This window comes from Motacilla alba, chromosome 1A, assembly GCF_015832195.1.
Source record: "Motacilla alba alba isolate MOTALB_02 chromosome 1A, Motacilla_alba_V1.0_pri, whole genome shotgun sequence".
In the NCBI taxonomy this organism is placed as follows: Eukaryota; Metazoa; Chordata; class Aves; order Passeriformes; family Motacillidae; genus Motacilla; species Motacilla alba.
In genome coordinates, this window is record NC_052031.1 from 14,708,924 (window position 1) to 14,724,773 (window position 15,850).

The following is a 15,850-nucleotide window of genomic DNA, read 5'->3' on the forward strand; positions in this document are numbered from 1 at the left end:
ATATTTTTAAACTAAGTCAAGAAACAATTTTTCTATAACAGTAATCAAGTTACATTGTGAACACATTTCACAATAATAATAATTCATGCAATAATAATAATAACAATAATGCTGGGCCTTTTTGTTTTGTTTTGTTTCTTTTGTTTCTGGCTGTGGAAACCATGCTCAAGTTCTTTTTAAACAGAGTTTTGTGAACACCTGATGTCTTCAGTTAGTCACTTTGACTTATGTGTCCTTACTTGGATCATAGCATCTCTTTCTTTCAAAACTATAGTTATATCTATACTTTTATTTCATTTCAGTGTACATGCAATGGGAATTGAAGAAATTTATTCTTTGTATCCTTACATCAAACCTTGAAATTCCAATACAGCTGCTAGCAACAATTTGCTTTTTGAATGCTTCTAGAGTTCGTTAGTTGCATTTCCATTGTTTTCATCCTTTGAAAGGCAGAAATCAAATTTGTCCAGCTTATTCCATTTAAGTGTGTGCTTATTTTGCCTTGGATAGAGTTAATTTTGTAAACACGAAGTCCTAAGTTTAAATCCAAAATATAGCCCTGGCTGCTATGAAGAATAGTAATGCTACTCCAGCTGAAACCAGCACGTTCTCTACCCCTTATTCCATTTAGATGCAGTGCATTCTTATTACCCATGAAAGCCCTTTCCATTCTTTGATATAAAACACAGATATCATTCCCATAGTCTATGGACCACCCCTGTGGAATGTCTGTAAAGTGCCCATAAATGTCCATTGAGTTCCTTTAGTCCATGACTTTGGGCTCCATCTGTTGGGGTGGTCACTCAGGGCAGGAGGGGTGGTGTTTTCTGTGTAGTTACTGGGCACCAAAGGCAGCTCAGTTTGAGTGCCTGCTTGTCATGCCCAGCCTTGCTCAGCAACTCAGCCCTGTGTAGCTGCTCACTCACTCCCTGCTGGTAGGGTGAGGGAGAGAACTGGAAGAGTAAAAGTGAGAAAACTCATGGGTTGGAATAAAGACAGTTGAGTAGGTGTAGAAAAAGCCACGCACACGAGCAAAGCAAAGCAAGGAACTCATTCTCCACTTCCCACGGGCAAGAAGGTGTTGAACCATTTGCAGGAGAGCGGGGCTCCATCATGAGTTACAGCTGTTGGGGAAGACAGCCTCCACAATTCTGAATGTCCCCCCTTTCCTCCTTTTCCCCTAGCTCTGTCTGTTGAGCATGATGCCATGTAGTCTGGAATATCCCTTGGATCGGTCAGGGTCAGCTGTCCTGGCTGTGTCCCCTCCCAACTACTTGTGTGCCCCCAGCCTTGCCAGGAGGGTGGGGTGAGAGGCAGAACAGGCCTTGACTCTATGTAAGGAGTAAAGAAAACATCCCTGAATAGTTAACAGTTTCCAGTATAAATATAAAACACAGCCCTATACTAGCCACTGTGAAGAAAACAAACTCTGTCTCAGCCAAACCCAAAATAGTACTTTATGATGAAAAAGCAATGTAGTATCTCCTTCAATGTTATAACTGTAACTGAATTTATTCTTGTAGGTGTAGCATCTATGACTGTGCCAGTGTACATTGCAGAAGTGGCTCCACCACACTTACGAGGCAGATTAGTCACCATTAACACTCTCTTCATCACCGGAGGGCAGTTCTTCGCAAGCGTTGTTGATGGAATCTTCAGCTACCTCGCCAAGGATGGATGGAGGTTTGTGAGCCTTCCTTCCTGAAAGCAAGCTGCTGTAGTCTTGATTTGGTTGACAGCTATTATAATTCTTGTTGGTGAAACAGAATTTACATAGAAAGTGGTAAAACTGTATACTAAAATGGAACTTCAATAATTAAATCTTGCCAAAATAGATCCCTAATGCATTCACTTAAGCTTAATATTCACAGTATGTGCTTAAGCTTAATATTCACAGGTTTTTTGACTCGGCTAAACTTTAAAGTGGGAGAGTAATAAATATGCATCACAAGTGTGAATGATTGTCATGATGTTTATGAAGGTAGCTTGCCCTTTGCATTTACAATAATTACATGCTGATTTTTCAAAAGGCAAATTTCCAATAAGTAATATGCTGTATATGCAAGATAGAGGTAAAGTTTGAATGTTCTTAATCTCAGCAGTGGTAATCTATCAGAATTGAAGAATATTGTAGCATAAATTTATAGCTAAAAGCTTATGTTATAAAATAATAAAAATCTATTTTCTGGGCTGGACAAACCCAGTTCTCTCAGCCTCTTTTATGTCACATGCTGCAATTGTGCAACTCATCTTAGTGATCCATTGTTATTCCTGGTTTGTGGCTTTCTCTTGCATTTGTAGTCCTAGTGCAGCTTGGTGTGTGGAATAGTGAAGAGCAGTAGTTTCTGCAGCCTGCTGGTGTGTGCTGGGTGACTTTTGCAGCAATGCTGTGTTTTATGCATGTGCCAAGTACTGCTCTGCTGGATTGAGTGGAGTGAAGCAACAGGCTACCACCTCAGTGAGGAGCTATCCAAGTATTGGAGCTGGAGCTGTTAATTGAGAATGGTGTAATGTCCTCAGCTAGTTTATTGCAACCTGAGGCTGAGCAGGGAAGAGTACAGATGGTCTGTCACCTGAAAGGAGTGGCCAGGAAAAGCATGGAGAGAAATCACAAATGTCTGTCCCTGAGTCATTCCGTAGAAGAGGGAGCATTACAGCAATTATTGTATCTCTTACTGACTGAATGGCTAAGCACTGGAATGCTGCAACAAACAATAAGGAACTTTAATTTTTCTTGGCTCTGCTTATTCTTGGAAATGCTGGATATTAAATTAAAATAAACCAAAGAAAACAAATATTTAACGTGACCCTTAGGTTAGCTTTATAAACCCTGCTAATGCCATCCTAATAGTATTGCAGCAGTATGTCAGAGAAGGAGAAATGTTACAGCAGACTTATTAAATTTCATGCTGGATTTTTTCAGGTCTGCTAGACATTTGGCTTCAAACACTAAGTCTTGTAATCTGTATAGGAAAGAACTATATTAGATTTCTGAAAGCTGGCTCACTGCATGAAATGTCTAAAATTGCCTGCTTTTACTCTAAATTGATTATATCAAAATGGCTTGCTCTGAAAATTACACCAACTCTAGAACTTCCAATGGATGCTCCCTCTCAACTAAATGTTTTCCTTTTGGCCTTCTCCTTTTATTCAACTTTGATCAGAATTTTGCAGATTGGAAACTAACTTCAGTGAAGGAGCACTGTCTGTACATTTCTTTCTTGCCTTGCCTGTGATAAACAATCCAATAGAGTCCAACTGGTATGAATCAAGCTTTCAGGAGCCTTGATTGATTTTGCCTCCTAAGATGATTGCAGACACCCAGCTGCTTAGTTCTGGAGGCTCTGCTGCATTTAAGTGACTGAAGGGCTTTGGAGGAGCAGAAATTTAAGCAATAGGAGTCTGAAGGACTAAATTTGCATACTTAGATGCATGAAAAGATACTTCAGCATGCCCTTTGACAGGATACAGCAGTTGTTTTTAATCTCTATGAGTTTGTTTTACTCTTCATTTGAAATAGAAAAAGCTTTCTAAATATCACTCCAATAAAGATATCGAGTCTACAATTAGGTGAGCTTCAATGGTATTTTGTACACAGCTACCAAAACGTTTGTGGAGAAGGAAAAGTATAGCAATAAATGAGGCCATTAATGAATGAGAGCATTAGTGAATGAGGAATGAGAACATTAGTGGATTAGTGACACTGTTAGATACATTGACTGAAGACTACTCATGGTTTGAATTTATTTTCTTTCTTATGCTATTCTTTTTTAACTAATAGTGAGCTATATAATTTCTAAAATGTTACCAAAAAAAAAAAAAAAGAAGAGAGAGCTGCTAACTGTGTTCTTTCTAGACGAAGTTTTGCTCGTATGACCTTTGGAAACTTTTACTGGTTTTAAGAAGAACTTGAGGGCTCAGCTGGGGGTGGGAAGACTGGTCTGCATGTACATTGTCTTGAGATGGCCATCCTCTTTGCATTGCCTTTTGAGTATTCATTTTACCATTCTCCAGTTTCTGCCTGTTGTACTGCCCATGTTTTTCTTTGTTAAATCCACAAATGCCTCTAAGAAAGTATTTTTCCATTTTTACTCAAAATGCATTTGGACTTGACTAATGCATTTGGTTCATTGCCCTACCATAAGATTTTCAGTAATAGTTATTCTCTCCTTCCTACTCAATTAACAATGCATGCTTTATAAAAGGATCCAGGTAAGAGGCTGCAGAGTCACCTGTGAAAGCATTCATCCTGGGGTATGGAGAGAGGAGCTAGAGGAGAGATTAGCAAATCTCCCTAATCTCCTGACTGATGTCAAGGTGTGAATTTGTTTATGAGTACAGGCTACCTCAATATTCAGAGGGACTGGCTTATGGAGGTGTTTTAATTATTATATCCACTGATTTGAAAGCTGTGGTAACTGCAATAATGTACAGGTGACACCAGCACTGTTTAAACTCTTTAATGAAAGTGAAAAGAATCTGGGGGAAGTGTAAACGGGAAAAGGTCAGATTGAAAGAGCGGAACAAAATTATACAATGTTCTGCAATTGTTTTTATCCTTTTATTGTTTTACTGAAGAAATATAAAAATGTGATGTGTACAGACCAGAGCCACCCATGAAAATTGGTGGAGTGCTTGTCTTCCACAGCCTTTTCCCCCACGTTGGATGGAGCAAGTAACCCTGCTTGGGTGTTGCCACAGGTGTCAATGCTGATCTCTGGAAGCATAACTGTGCTTTTACCAGTGGTAATTTTCTGTTGAGTAGAGAAATAGCCTTGATGCTGTAAATAGTAACCCTTGGGCATCTAAAATGCAGTTCTGATTTAAAACCTCACACTGCATCGGACTGAAGATTTATAAGCAGACTCTCTGAAAGATCTTGTGTAAATTGCTGTGCTGGTGAAATGAGCTTTTTCCAGTGTTTCTGCTTATAGTCAGAAATTTTCAAAATTAAAACTGGCAAATGTGTCTGTGTGTATGTACCACTGACCAAATTATACATTGTTCTCTGGCTGGTTTTTTTATTGTTGTTGTTTGTTTGTTTGTTTTTAATATGTTAGTGAAACAAATAGCAGGATTTCAATCTCATCTTTGTCATCAACAGTGCTTGGTTTTCTCCATGCATTTGCCTTCTCTTTCTGTTGCTTATTGTCACTGAAGGGTTTATCAGTTTCCAATCTAGTGTAATATTTCAGGTTTTTTGTTTAGTCTGACTTAGTGTCCTCAGGACCAGTGGCTAGAATCAGTGGTGGCAGAATAGTCACCATGTCCCTGAAATTTCCTGGAAATGAAGGAAAAGATCATGTTTTCTAAAATACCTGCAGATTATGATTCTCCCCCCCTTAACTTACAGTGAGAAAGAATATGAGGAGTGGGAGATTTGACCTGTAAATACAGTTTGAATAGCTGTAACTGAATCTTCTCATGGTATATTTTTCTAGGCAAATAGTAGACATTTATCTATTTTCTGATTTATTTCCAGGTACATGCTGGGCCTGTCAGCTGTACCAGCAGTTATACAGTTTCTTGGCTTCCTGTTTCTTCCCGAAAGTCCCCGCTGGCTCATTCAGAAAGGCCAGACCCAGAGGGCACGGAGAATTCTGTCTCAAATGCGTGGCAACCAGGCAATTGATGAAGAGTACGACAGCATCAAAAACAACATTGAAGAAGAAGAAAAAGAGGTTGGAGCAGGTATGCTGAATACTTGTTGGCCACTCTATCGATGAGGAGATAAAAATCAGAAGAAATGTTGAAGTTGTAGCCTGTGGGAGCTTGATGCTTTTATTTACCTGTATCAATTTTGCTCTTTGAAGTATTTAATGTACTGGTAGCTTCAAAAACGAAGGTATTTCTATGATCCTGCACTTTCAAATTAGGTTCTGATTTCTTAAGTGAGGGAAGAGTAAAGTTGTGTGGGATTCTAAGTTTATACCACCTATGCTTACGTGAGAATTGATCTCAGAAAATGGATCAGTTGGAATGCACTTCTCCAAGAGTGGAAATAAATAAAATAAAGTTTGGTTTCTTTCATCAGTGGAAAAGGCCAAACAGACACGAGAGAGGTCAGAAAGCATTGTACATGGCTCAATTATCCAGCAAGCTGCATTCTAGACAAGAAGCCTTTGAAAAGATGTACAAAACAAGGCCTGTAATACAGAGATTCTTTTTCTGTAAAAGCAACTTCTGAAAGTCCTTTTGATCTGTCCTCAAGAGAATAAGGCACCTAAATCAAATCCTTTTTTTTCACTCTTTTGAATCTTTGTGTCATATTTGCTCAAAACTTTGTGTTCATATGTGTACTTACAAAACAAGATTACCATTTGATTGACTTTCTGTCCTCTGCATATTTTTTCTTTCCTTTCTGCTGGAAGTGTTGACCTGAGAATGTCAAGGCTCTTAAGTAAGAGTTATCCTTGATAGGAAAATACTGTGACTTCTCAGACCTGGTGGAAAGAAAAATGGATGTTACTTTATATCTGTGTAAACTGAGATTCAGTATCTGCTAATACCTATTCTCACTCCCTTATTGAGTTTGCCTTTGAATCTTACAATAAATAATTATGAGTCTAGAAAAAGTTACTTGACACATAGTTGAAGGATTTTTAAAATATTCATCACTAGTATGAAGCAGGGCTGGGTTTTTTTCCCCCTCACATTATGTTTTTGAGGCTTTAGATGCCTTTTTTTCCAGTTCTTTGGGGCTGGGAGATGAAGTTCATTAAAGTTAATTTGTTAAAAAGATTAAGTGGGTATTCATAGAACAGCTTGGGCTTAGTCCTGTGCTTAGGTTCTTCATTCTAATTAGGGATTGGGCTATTCCCTTCTGTGGAAAACCACTTAATGTCTAGTACTAAAGTTTAGCACTTTGCAGAAATAAAAGGAACAGGCATTTGGTCTACTCAGTCCCCTGTTTTCCATCACTGGGCTATAGGGTATGACCTTGCTTGTCACTCTTAAATCTTATGACATGATGCTTTTTGGCAATTGTGAATCAAATGTGGTGTTGTAGGTGCAGTAGGATTGACTCCATTGCTAAGTAAATCCTTTACATGTTTGTAGCTTGGGCTGGGACACTAATTGTGTCATCAGTCAATGAGATTGTTGTCAGGGATATGCAGGTCTCTTGGTTTCCCCCACACGCTTCCCCAAAAACTTAATGTGTTCCTGGAGTTTAATTGAATCCATCACATTTCCTAGGAGAATGCTTGGTTACAGACAATCAGTGTTTTGCTCTCAGGTAATCTACAGCTTCAGAGCTGTTACCCAAGGGCATTATAAAAATGAGTAACAAGTATATGCTGTCCCATTTGTTATAAACGCTTAGCAGACAAGCATTGGACAGCTATGGCCACTTTTGATTTTGATGATAATTGTACTTCATCTCATTTAACTCAAGATCTTCATTGTTATAAAGAGGTACTTTGTATGTCAGCATCAAGACATATTGCTTTTGCTGCCTTTCTGTGACTTACGGGTGGTATTTACAGGTGGTGTTAAATTGTAATTGCTTTCATTTCTGTGAGGAGTTGTCTGGATCCCCAGTATTGAATTTTGCTTGTGTAGTGCAAAAGCAACTTTCTGTTCATGGTTTCACTGGCAGATTTTCAGGTATTGACAACTTAAACATGTGCATCTGCAAAGACTTTGCATTTTATTTTTCTATGGGTATATTAGCTTAGGTGGTTTTTTTTTGTTGTTGTTGTTGTTTTTTGGAGGGGGAGGTTTAGCTATATTAATGTGAAACTTTTTTTTTAATAGTTTCTGCTCTTTGAGGCAGACAGTGTTTTAAAATTCTAGTTAATAGCAATGACAGATGACTGTAATTCCTATCAGACATCTTGAACCTCATTCCAGTTTCACAAAAAACTTTAATAAACCTGAACTGACAGTGTGTGTACGTGACATTCAAGGAGAGATGACTTTGCAGATTGAAAATCATCTGGCTTACTTTTAGGTTAAAATGCCTTTTCCTTTGCTGTCTTTTTCTTTCTTGAGAAAGGACAGATGTTCTTTTTTCATTGACTGATACAGAAGCATCTTTGCCAGTTCCTTAGGGCATCACTTTCTGAGTGAAACTAAGGCTGTGTTTGAGTCCTTCTCTGCAAGGGAGTAACACAGTGTAACCATAACACATTCTCCAGTCCCACACTAAAGAACTGTAATGCCTTTTGTAACTGTTTCATCAATTGTTCTCATCATGGAGGAGTGAATCATATGGAAACTTCATCTGTGTTGTTTAAGCTACTTTAAAGTTTGGTTTAAATGCTTGCCATAAAACAAGAGAACTTAATTGCATTTTTCACATGGTCATCAAGCAGCTTCTGTCTTCAAAATGAGAAAAATGCCTTCAGCAACAAACTTCTGCTTCAGAAGTCCTTTATACAGTTATGGGATACCTGTTCAGTGAATGATTCACATTTCTGTATCCCTTCCAATACATTTAATCAAATCAGTGCTGCTGATACTGATAAGCAGCTTACGTTTTAGCATTTTGAGATTGGCATCAGGAAAATAATGTATCTTTTTGACAAATAGTTTCCTCATGACTGGTTATGCAAATGACATTTTTTCTGGCAGCCATGGATACTGCTTTTGCATGCTCTGTTGTGTACTTGCAGTGTGACTTCTGGTGCTGTACCCTTGCATTTGAGAAGTGGAGGGGAGGGCATTGCATTCTGCAGTAACATTGCAAGACAGGCCAAATCTTGGTCATCATCTAGTCATCATCTGTTAACATCAGCTCTCAGATGCTGTACTGCAAAAACAGGCTGTTGATAAGAAAATTGAAATGAGGAAGATTTTAGAAAAAGAGTGTTCCCCAGGAGTTGAGATGCAGGGTGACCTTCCCCCTCAAATATGCTGTGGATCTCACAGATTCCCCAGTGCTTGGCTTAGGTTCTGAAGCCTCATGGAGAGAGAAGGGAGAGAATGGTCAGAAGGGGTTTGCAGTTGAGAGAAAGATCAAAGACATTGCTGGAAGAGCATTCTGGCACAACTCTTCCTAGCAAAACAAATCTGACTCACACTGCTGCTGAATTATAGTTTTTAATACAGTTAAGGCAGAGGTTCTGTAGTGCACCTTAGTTAAAAACAGGCAATCAAAGCATAGCAATGCAGGTAAGCACTGGCACAGGGGCTTAATTGCAGAATGAAAAATCATGTAATGGTTAGGGCTGGAAAGGACTTTAAAGATCATCTAATTTTAATCACCCTGCCAAGGGCAAGAAACTGACTGCTTGCAGCTTCATCCAGCCGAGTCTTGAACACCTTCAGGGATGAGAAATACAAAACCTCTCTGGGCAGCCTGATCCAGTGCCTGAACACCCCCAAAGTAAAGAATTTCCTCTTAATATCTAATCTAACTGTGCAGTCCTTCATGTTAAGGCCATTCCCCCCATCCTGTCCCTGCATGCCCTTTTGGAAAGTCCTTCTCCATCCTTCTTGTGAGCCCCCCCTACATACTGGAAGGCTGCTCTAAGAGCTCTCCAGAGCCTTCTCTTCTTCAGGCTGAAGAAAAGTCTGTGAAGAAGAAGAAAAAGAGTTCTCAGTCTGTGTTTGTAGGAGAGGTGCACCTCTATGCAGTCAGCTGATTCTCTGGATTCATTCCAGAGCCACATCTGCCTTGTGCTGGGAGCCCCAGAGCTGGCTGCAGTACTCCAGGAAGGGTCTCATGAGAGCTGAGCAGAGGGGAAGAATCACCTCCCTTGACCTGCTGGTCACATCTCTTTGATGCAGCCCAAGGTGTGGTTGGCTTTCTGGGCTGCTGGCATACGCTGTTGATTCATGTCCAGCTTTTTGTCCACCAGCGCTCTCAAGCCCTTCTCCCCAGGGCTGCTTTCAATCCATTCTTCACCCTTCTTTCTGCTTGAGATTGCTGTGACCCTGCTGCAGCACCTTGCACTTGGCCTTGTTGAACTTCATGAGGTTCTCACACACCTGCCTGTACTGCCTGTTAGGATCCCTCTGGATGACATCCCTTTCCTCCAGCACCACACAGCTTGGTGCTGTCAGCAAGCTTGCTGAGGGTGTGCTTGATCCCACTGTGCGTGTCGCTGTCAAAGCTGTCGCCATACTGACCCCTGAGGATTGTCACTCGTCACTTCTCTTCACTTGGACATTGAGCTGTTGACTGCAAGTCTTTGAGTGTGACCTTCCAGCCAATTTTTATCTGCTGAGTGGTCCATCCATCAAATCCATGTCTCTCCAAGTTTGGGCAAGGGTGTGGTGCAGGACAATGTCAAATGCTTTACACAAGACCATGTGGATGATATTTTTTGCCCTTCCCTTATCCACCACTGCTGTAACCCCATTGTAGAAGGCCACCAAATTTGTCAGGCTGTGGGTATGGATGAAGAAGCGCGTGCTCTTTAGCAAATTAAAGTGTGGGATTTGTAATGTTAGTTCTAGAGCCAGCACTTGGGAGTGAACTTAATGTGATGGTTTGTGCATGAAAATAAAGCTGTCTAGCAGACCTTTTACAAAAGTTTTACTAGCTGCCAGTCTGGTAGTCACTTCTGACTGGAAAGAAATCATTATAGCATCCAGTTGAGACGTTTTAAATAGATTGTTAATTTTCCATATGCCGGACAGTACTACACCATTCAATGCAAATTGGAGAAAAGTATCCATTTGGACTGTCTTTCTGGCTGAAACGTGTCTGCAAACTGCATGGCTTTTCCTCCCACCCCTGCATGTAGCTGTCCTCAGCTGTGATGTGCCAGGATGCATGGATGGTATTTCACACAAAATCAGAAGTGATGTGTTTGGTACTAACTGAGCATCCTGATGAAATCAACGTCATTTGCATTAAGACTAGACATTTATTTTTGTGTAGATGAAGGACGTGTAACTGTGAATTGTAATTAGGAGAGCAGCGTAATCTCCCCCAGCTTTATTTTTTCCACATTTCTCTAAGACTTTATCTGCTCTGCATGTGGACCTTTGCCTTATGTTACCTGTTGTTATGCATGTATGTGTGTGAGCATGAAGATGTCTTCTTTGCACATGTTCCACTTGCTGATTTTGCCATGTAAAACTCCTGGGGCTCAGCGCTGCATGGAACCATGCTGCTTCTGTGAAATTCAGTGAGACATTTATAAAATTGATCATTACAATGTAATATTGTTTAACTTTCCATTCTGTGTTTGTACCAGAATGTTATGTAATGGGCACTGCTTCTAGATTAGGCATTTTCCCATGTTTTCATTATTTTAATGAGTTTTGTAATAGCTGAGCTTTTTTTGTGGCACCAAGAGAGATGCCACTTTTTCAGTCTTGTAGGCTTGACTCACTTAACTTTTTTTGCTGTATTTCCTATTTCAGCAGTGAGTCAGTCTCCTTTTTAACATTTTGTATTTCCCTGTTGGAGATAAATGTGTTATGACAGAAAGGTAAAACCACCTCATTGCTTTTAGGTTTCAGCTTGTAATTTTATCCATTTAACTGGAAGTTAAAATAGGACATTATGAGGCAGGAGATCTGGACCCTCAGTCTTTCCTGGTTCCAGTATTTCTATTTCTTGCACCTTTTCTTCTAAAGTAATATTTTAGTATTCCTGACTGTGGCTTTGGCTGGAACCATTTGATATGCACCTTTCTAGGGAGACACTTAGAAGCTTGCAGTGTTTTCATTCTTATTCATAATTCTCCTCTTGCTTCTGGGAGTCCTTTTTATCCCAAGGCCATTGCCTGACATGCTTGATGTTCAAAAAGAGATAATCATGCTTATTATTATTGGACATCAGCTGGAATCGTATTTAATGAAATGTGGTGATACTGTGATGCTCTGGTAGGGCTGTGCAGATCTCTGAATAATTCCACTTCCAGGCACTAAAATCCTTATTTGAAGTTGATTCTTCTTTTCTGATAATCAGTGGCTTTTGTTACCTGTAACCATGAAATTAGATGGAAGGCTTTGGGGCAAGAGGCAACAAAGGATTTGGGTTAAGGATTTGTTCAATCAATCCCCAGATACAAAGTGGGTGGTAGTCATGTCAGCCTGAAATTCTTGTTTCTGGCAAACCAAACACCAGCATCAGTTCCAAGTGGGTTTTGCTTTTAGGTTTGTGGGACACTTGGCTGATGCAAGAATGGAGTGTCTTGGTTTCATTCTTGTACTTTAACCATTTTATGTATAGAAGTATTAATTTGTTCCCTCGAGAACAAAAATTCTTTCTGTGTATGTCTCAATTGGAGTTTGTGTGGAGTTGAACCCATTAAAAAAACCACTCCTGGATAATTAAAATTCATACAAGGCAGGCAAATAAAACATGGAGACATTTGATCTTGAGAAAGTATACTAACTATATTTAGTGTACAATCAGATAAAAAGAAAAAAAACTTTCTACACAATTTGGCAAAGAATATTGAAAGTATGAATTATTGTATGTAACAATTAATAGAGAGAGATAAGACTTTTGGTTCCCTTTCATCTTTAAAGTCTTTTAAACAACTAACTTATTCTTGCAAATATGACCTTTGAGACATGTAATTTTTAAAAAAACATAATTGTTTTTTGCCCTGTACAAAAATGTGACTGCTGTATTTCAGAAATAGTAGGTTGTTTCTGGTATTTTAGAGCTCTGCTTATACTTTAAGAATCCTGCTGTGAGCATGTTTACCTGGCAGGGTGTTTCAAGTTGGCCTTGCTTCAGTGGCTTGTAACCAAAACCAATCCCTTAATCTTTCACCTCGTTTTTTGATGTACTGGCATAAAGTGAACATTTAGCTGGAAATGGTGGTTAATGGCCAGTCTGAAAATCACAGATCAGTTGTGTGTTTTGGAGCAAGCTCTGCTTTGCCTGAATTCCAGACAGATTTCATGTATGGTAGTCCTAAAGGGCAGGAAAAGGAAAACTTGGTAAAACTTCCTCTAGGTATAGGGAAGCACTGAGAGGCAGGACACTTTCAGGTTTAATTTTGTTTCTTTGCACCACTTTGGATCCCTTATGAAATTTCTGGAAGTACACTTAGCTTTTTATTGACAGTGTTAATAAAGTTTTTATTAGGTCACAGCTTCTGAAGCTTACAGAAAATTCAAGCTACAAGTCTGGAAAATAAAATTTAAAATACTTCATCTCTTCTCAATTCAACAATAGATTTGAGCATAATGAATTTGCTGTAAGCCAAATGACATTATTCACAGATTCAACCTGAATTTGCTGATGTTTGTGTAGTTCAGCACTGCTGCTCTTCTAAGCTTGATTGTGGGACTGCACGTATGGAAACAGTATTGGAATGCATCACTGAACATTCTGCTGCACCCCATGCTTTGTTTAGTAACAGGTATCTGTTTTGTGAAAAAACAGGTTTCAGAGTGAAAAAATGTTGGAAGAATGACTACTAAAGACCATCCTTTTATCAGAGAAGGTGGTTCTTCTAAATCAAAATCTGTCTAAGGAAGAGGTGATAAATAAGGATAGTGTGCTTCAGTCAAGTCCAAGGAAATAGGAATTTGTAACTTGTGCTACAAAAACAAACAAATCCCTATGCTTCCTCCCCTTGCCCCTTGGACAATTTAAAATGGAATAATTTCTTTTTCTTTCCTAGTATGAGCCGCCAAAATTAGACATTTTTGGCCAGCTCTCAAGTGTTAAAATTATCTGTTTAATGTTTATTGTCTGTTAGGGATAGCTACAGAAATTTATATTTATAGAAAAATATCTATCTCTTTTAATACAAAAGCTACTTGTTTTTGGACTTAAACAAGTTATTCCAACTGACTTGACCTAGATCAGTTGCTTAGAAGCTAGTGGCTTCTGGCCCCAGTTTCCATGTCTTCTCAGAGCTCAGTTCAGTGCTGGAAAGTGATAAGCTAGACACATTCTTGGATTTTCTAGGAGTAGTGCTTATTTGTATAACTTGGGCTGTTATCAAAAGTCATCTATATGACAGCATAAACTTCAAAGAATCACAGAATCACAGAATTTCTAGGTTGGAAGAGACCTTTAAGATCATCGAGTCCAACCCATGCTCTAATGCCTCAACTAGATCATGGCACCAAGTGCCACATCCAGTCTTCTTTTAAACACATCCAGGGATGGGGACTCCACCACCTCCCTGGGCAGATGATTCCAGTATTTGACCACTCTTTCTGTGAAAAACTTCCTCCTTAATTCTAGCCTGTAATATTTCTTACATTTACAGTAGTGCCTTCTCAGTCAGGGGAAAACCCCCAAAATAGTGTGGTGTATGATGAAATTTTGGGAAAGCTGGACAAAAGATTCCTGCAAAGTTGAACTTGAGGGGCTTGGGGCGGGAATATTCTTGATCAACAAAAAGAAAAGCGGCTGTGTATAACATGAGTAATAGTAAAAGAAACAGAAAAAAATAAAAAAGAGTCTGCCAGTGTGCTGGAGGGCAGCTTGGGTGTGAGCTGGGATGCCAGCAGTGTGGTAGCTTGGCTGTGCTAGAAATGGGAAGCCAGGGGTTTGAATTTCCTGTGTACTCTTGTGAGAGAGGTGGGCACACACTGCCTTCACAGTACATTTGTGTTTTGGGACTTGTTTTATTTCTGGCATGGTTACACTGATGTACTTGTTTCTCATCTGAAATTGTGGATCTACTTTTTCTATTTATGCATATCTTTCTTAAGCAGTAATAAAATTATGGTTCCTCTAGAGCTGCTAATGGTATTCAAAAGCAGCTAATTAGAAAAGGGGAAAAGAAAAAAAGGCCTGGTTCTTCATAATTTCTCTGCTGAATCTAGCATCTGCACTGAATACACAATTCTAAGTTGAATGCTCCTGCTTGAGCCTCCTGTTTACATGCAACAGGGACTCAGACAAAATATAGTGTTGTGTGAAAATGTTAATGGGTATAGGAGGAAATTTTTTTATAGACTGCTGAGGAATATCTTTAACACTTTGCTAAACTTAGTACTATGGTTCCTTGAGCTAGCTCTTAGAGCAGGTTCCATAGCAAAAGCTGGAGATAATCTTGGTGCTTCTTTGCTCTCAGACCTTGTGAAAAAACTTGAAAATAGAGTTAAGTATTTTAATAACAATATTTATATGTAAATGTTCCAGACAGGTAGTTGGACAGTCTTTATCTATTGGTCTCACTTTAGCCTTTTCAGTATAATCCTTAAAGCTTTTTTTTTAAAAATATTGTTGTTTTGCAGTGTTGTACGACTCTTCCTCTGCAGCATTTTTATGAGACAGGCTTTGTGCAAGGGTGGGGCTTGGTCCACCCAGCAAATGTTAATGATTCTGCAACAGCAGTAGTTTTTCTTTCACTCAGCACTCAGGTGAACACAGTGTTTTTACAGCCTGTTTAAAGTAAAGTATTTTTTAATAGGAAGAAATCATTAGAGAGGAAAAAGGGTTATAAACAGTGTTTGTGCTTACTTCTTTTACATAAGGCCATGTTCTGCTCCTACAATGCAATAAAGTTTTTTTCTTCCTGGAGACCTTCACCAGGGTATTGTCTGCCTGATTTTTGTCCATCCTCATCTTTTCCCTTTTCTTTTAAAATAATAGCATTGACTGGGGTTTTTGTTCTCTCTCTCCTGCTTTCCAGACACTTTGTTCTTCTAGTGAACCTGAAGAGTTTGGTTCAGAATAAGCAGCTGTCCTTGCACACTGCCTGATAGTTAATCTAAAGTATTCATGCACTGAGCACTTCGGTAAATCTTGTCAACCAGTGTGACATCTACCATAATTGCCGTGTTGCCAGATGTGGATTGTGTTTTGTTTGACAGAAGATGGATTTGGGAAAAGAAAACAAACAAAGCTTTAATGTAGCTTGTTGCTGTGTATGTTGCTGCTGCGGTTTCCAAACTACCTGCACTCCTTTACACAAATATGTTCAACCTTTCCCTAGGTTAAGAAAGGAAGTTGTTGGGATTCTTC

At 39.2% G+C, this 15,850-nt stretch overlaps 1 protein-coding gene across 2 annotated transcripts in view; it reads left to right on the plus strand.

Moving 5' to 3' along the window:
* The window catches only part of SLC2A13 (solute carrier family 2 member 13), a 140,321-nt gene that overhangs the window by 25,795 nt on the left and 98,676 nt on the right, over positions 1-15,850 (plus strand). For both annotated transcript variants that reach the window (XM_038153141.1, XM_038153140.1), the window contains exons 2-3: positions 1,524-1,683; positions 5,483-5,691. In XM_038153141.1, the coding sequence (XP_038009069.1) occupies positions 1,524-1,683; positions 5,483-5,691 (369 nt within the window). The remainder of the gene's footprint in view (positions 1-1,523; positions 1,684-5,482; positions 5,692-15,850) is intronic.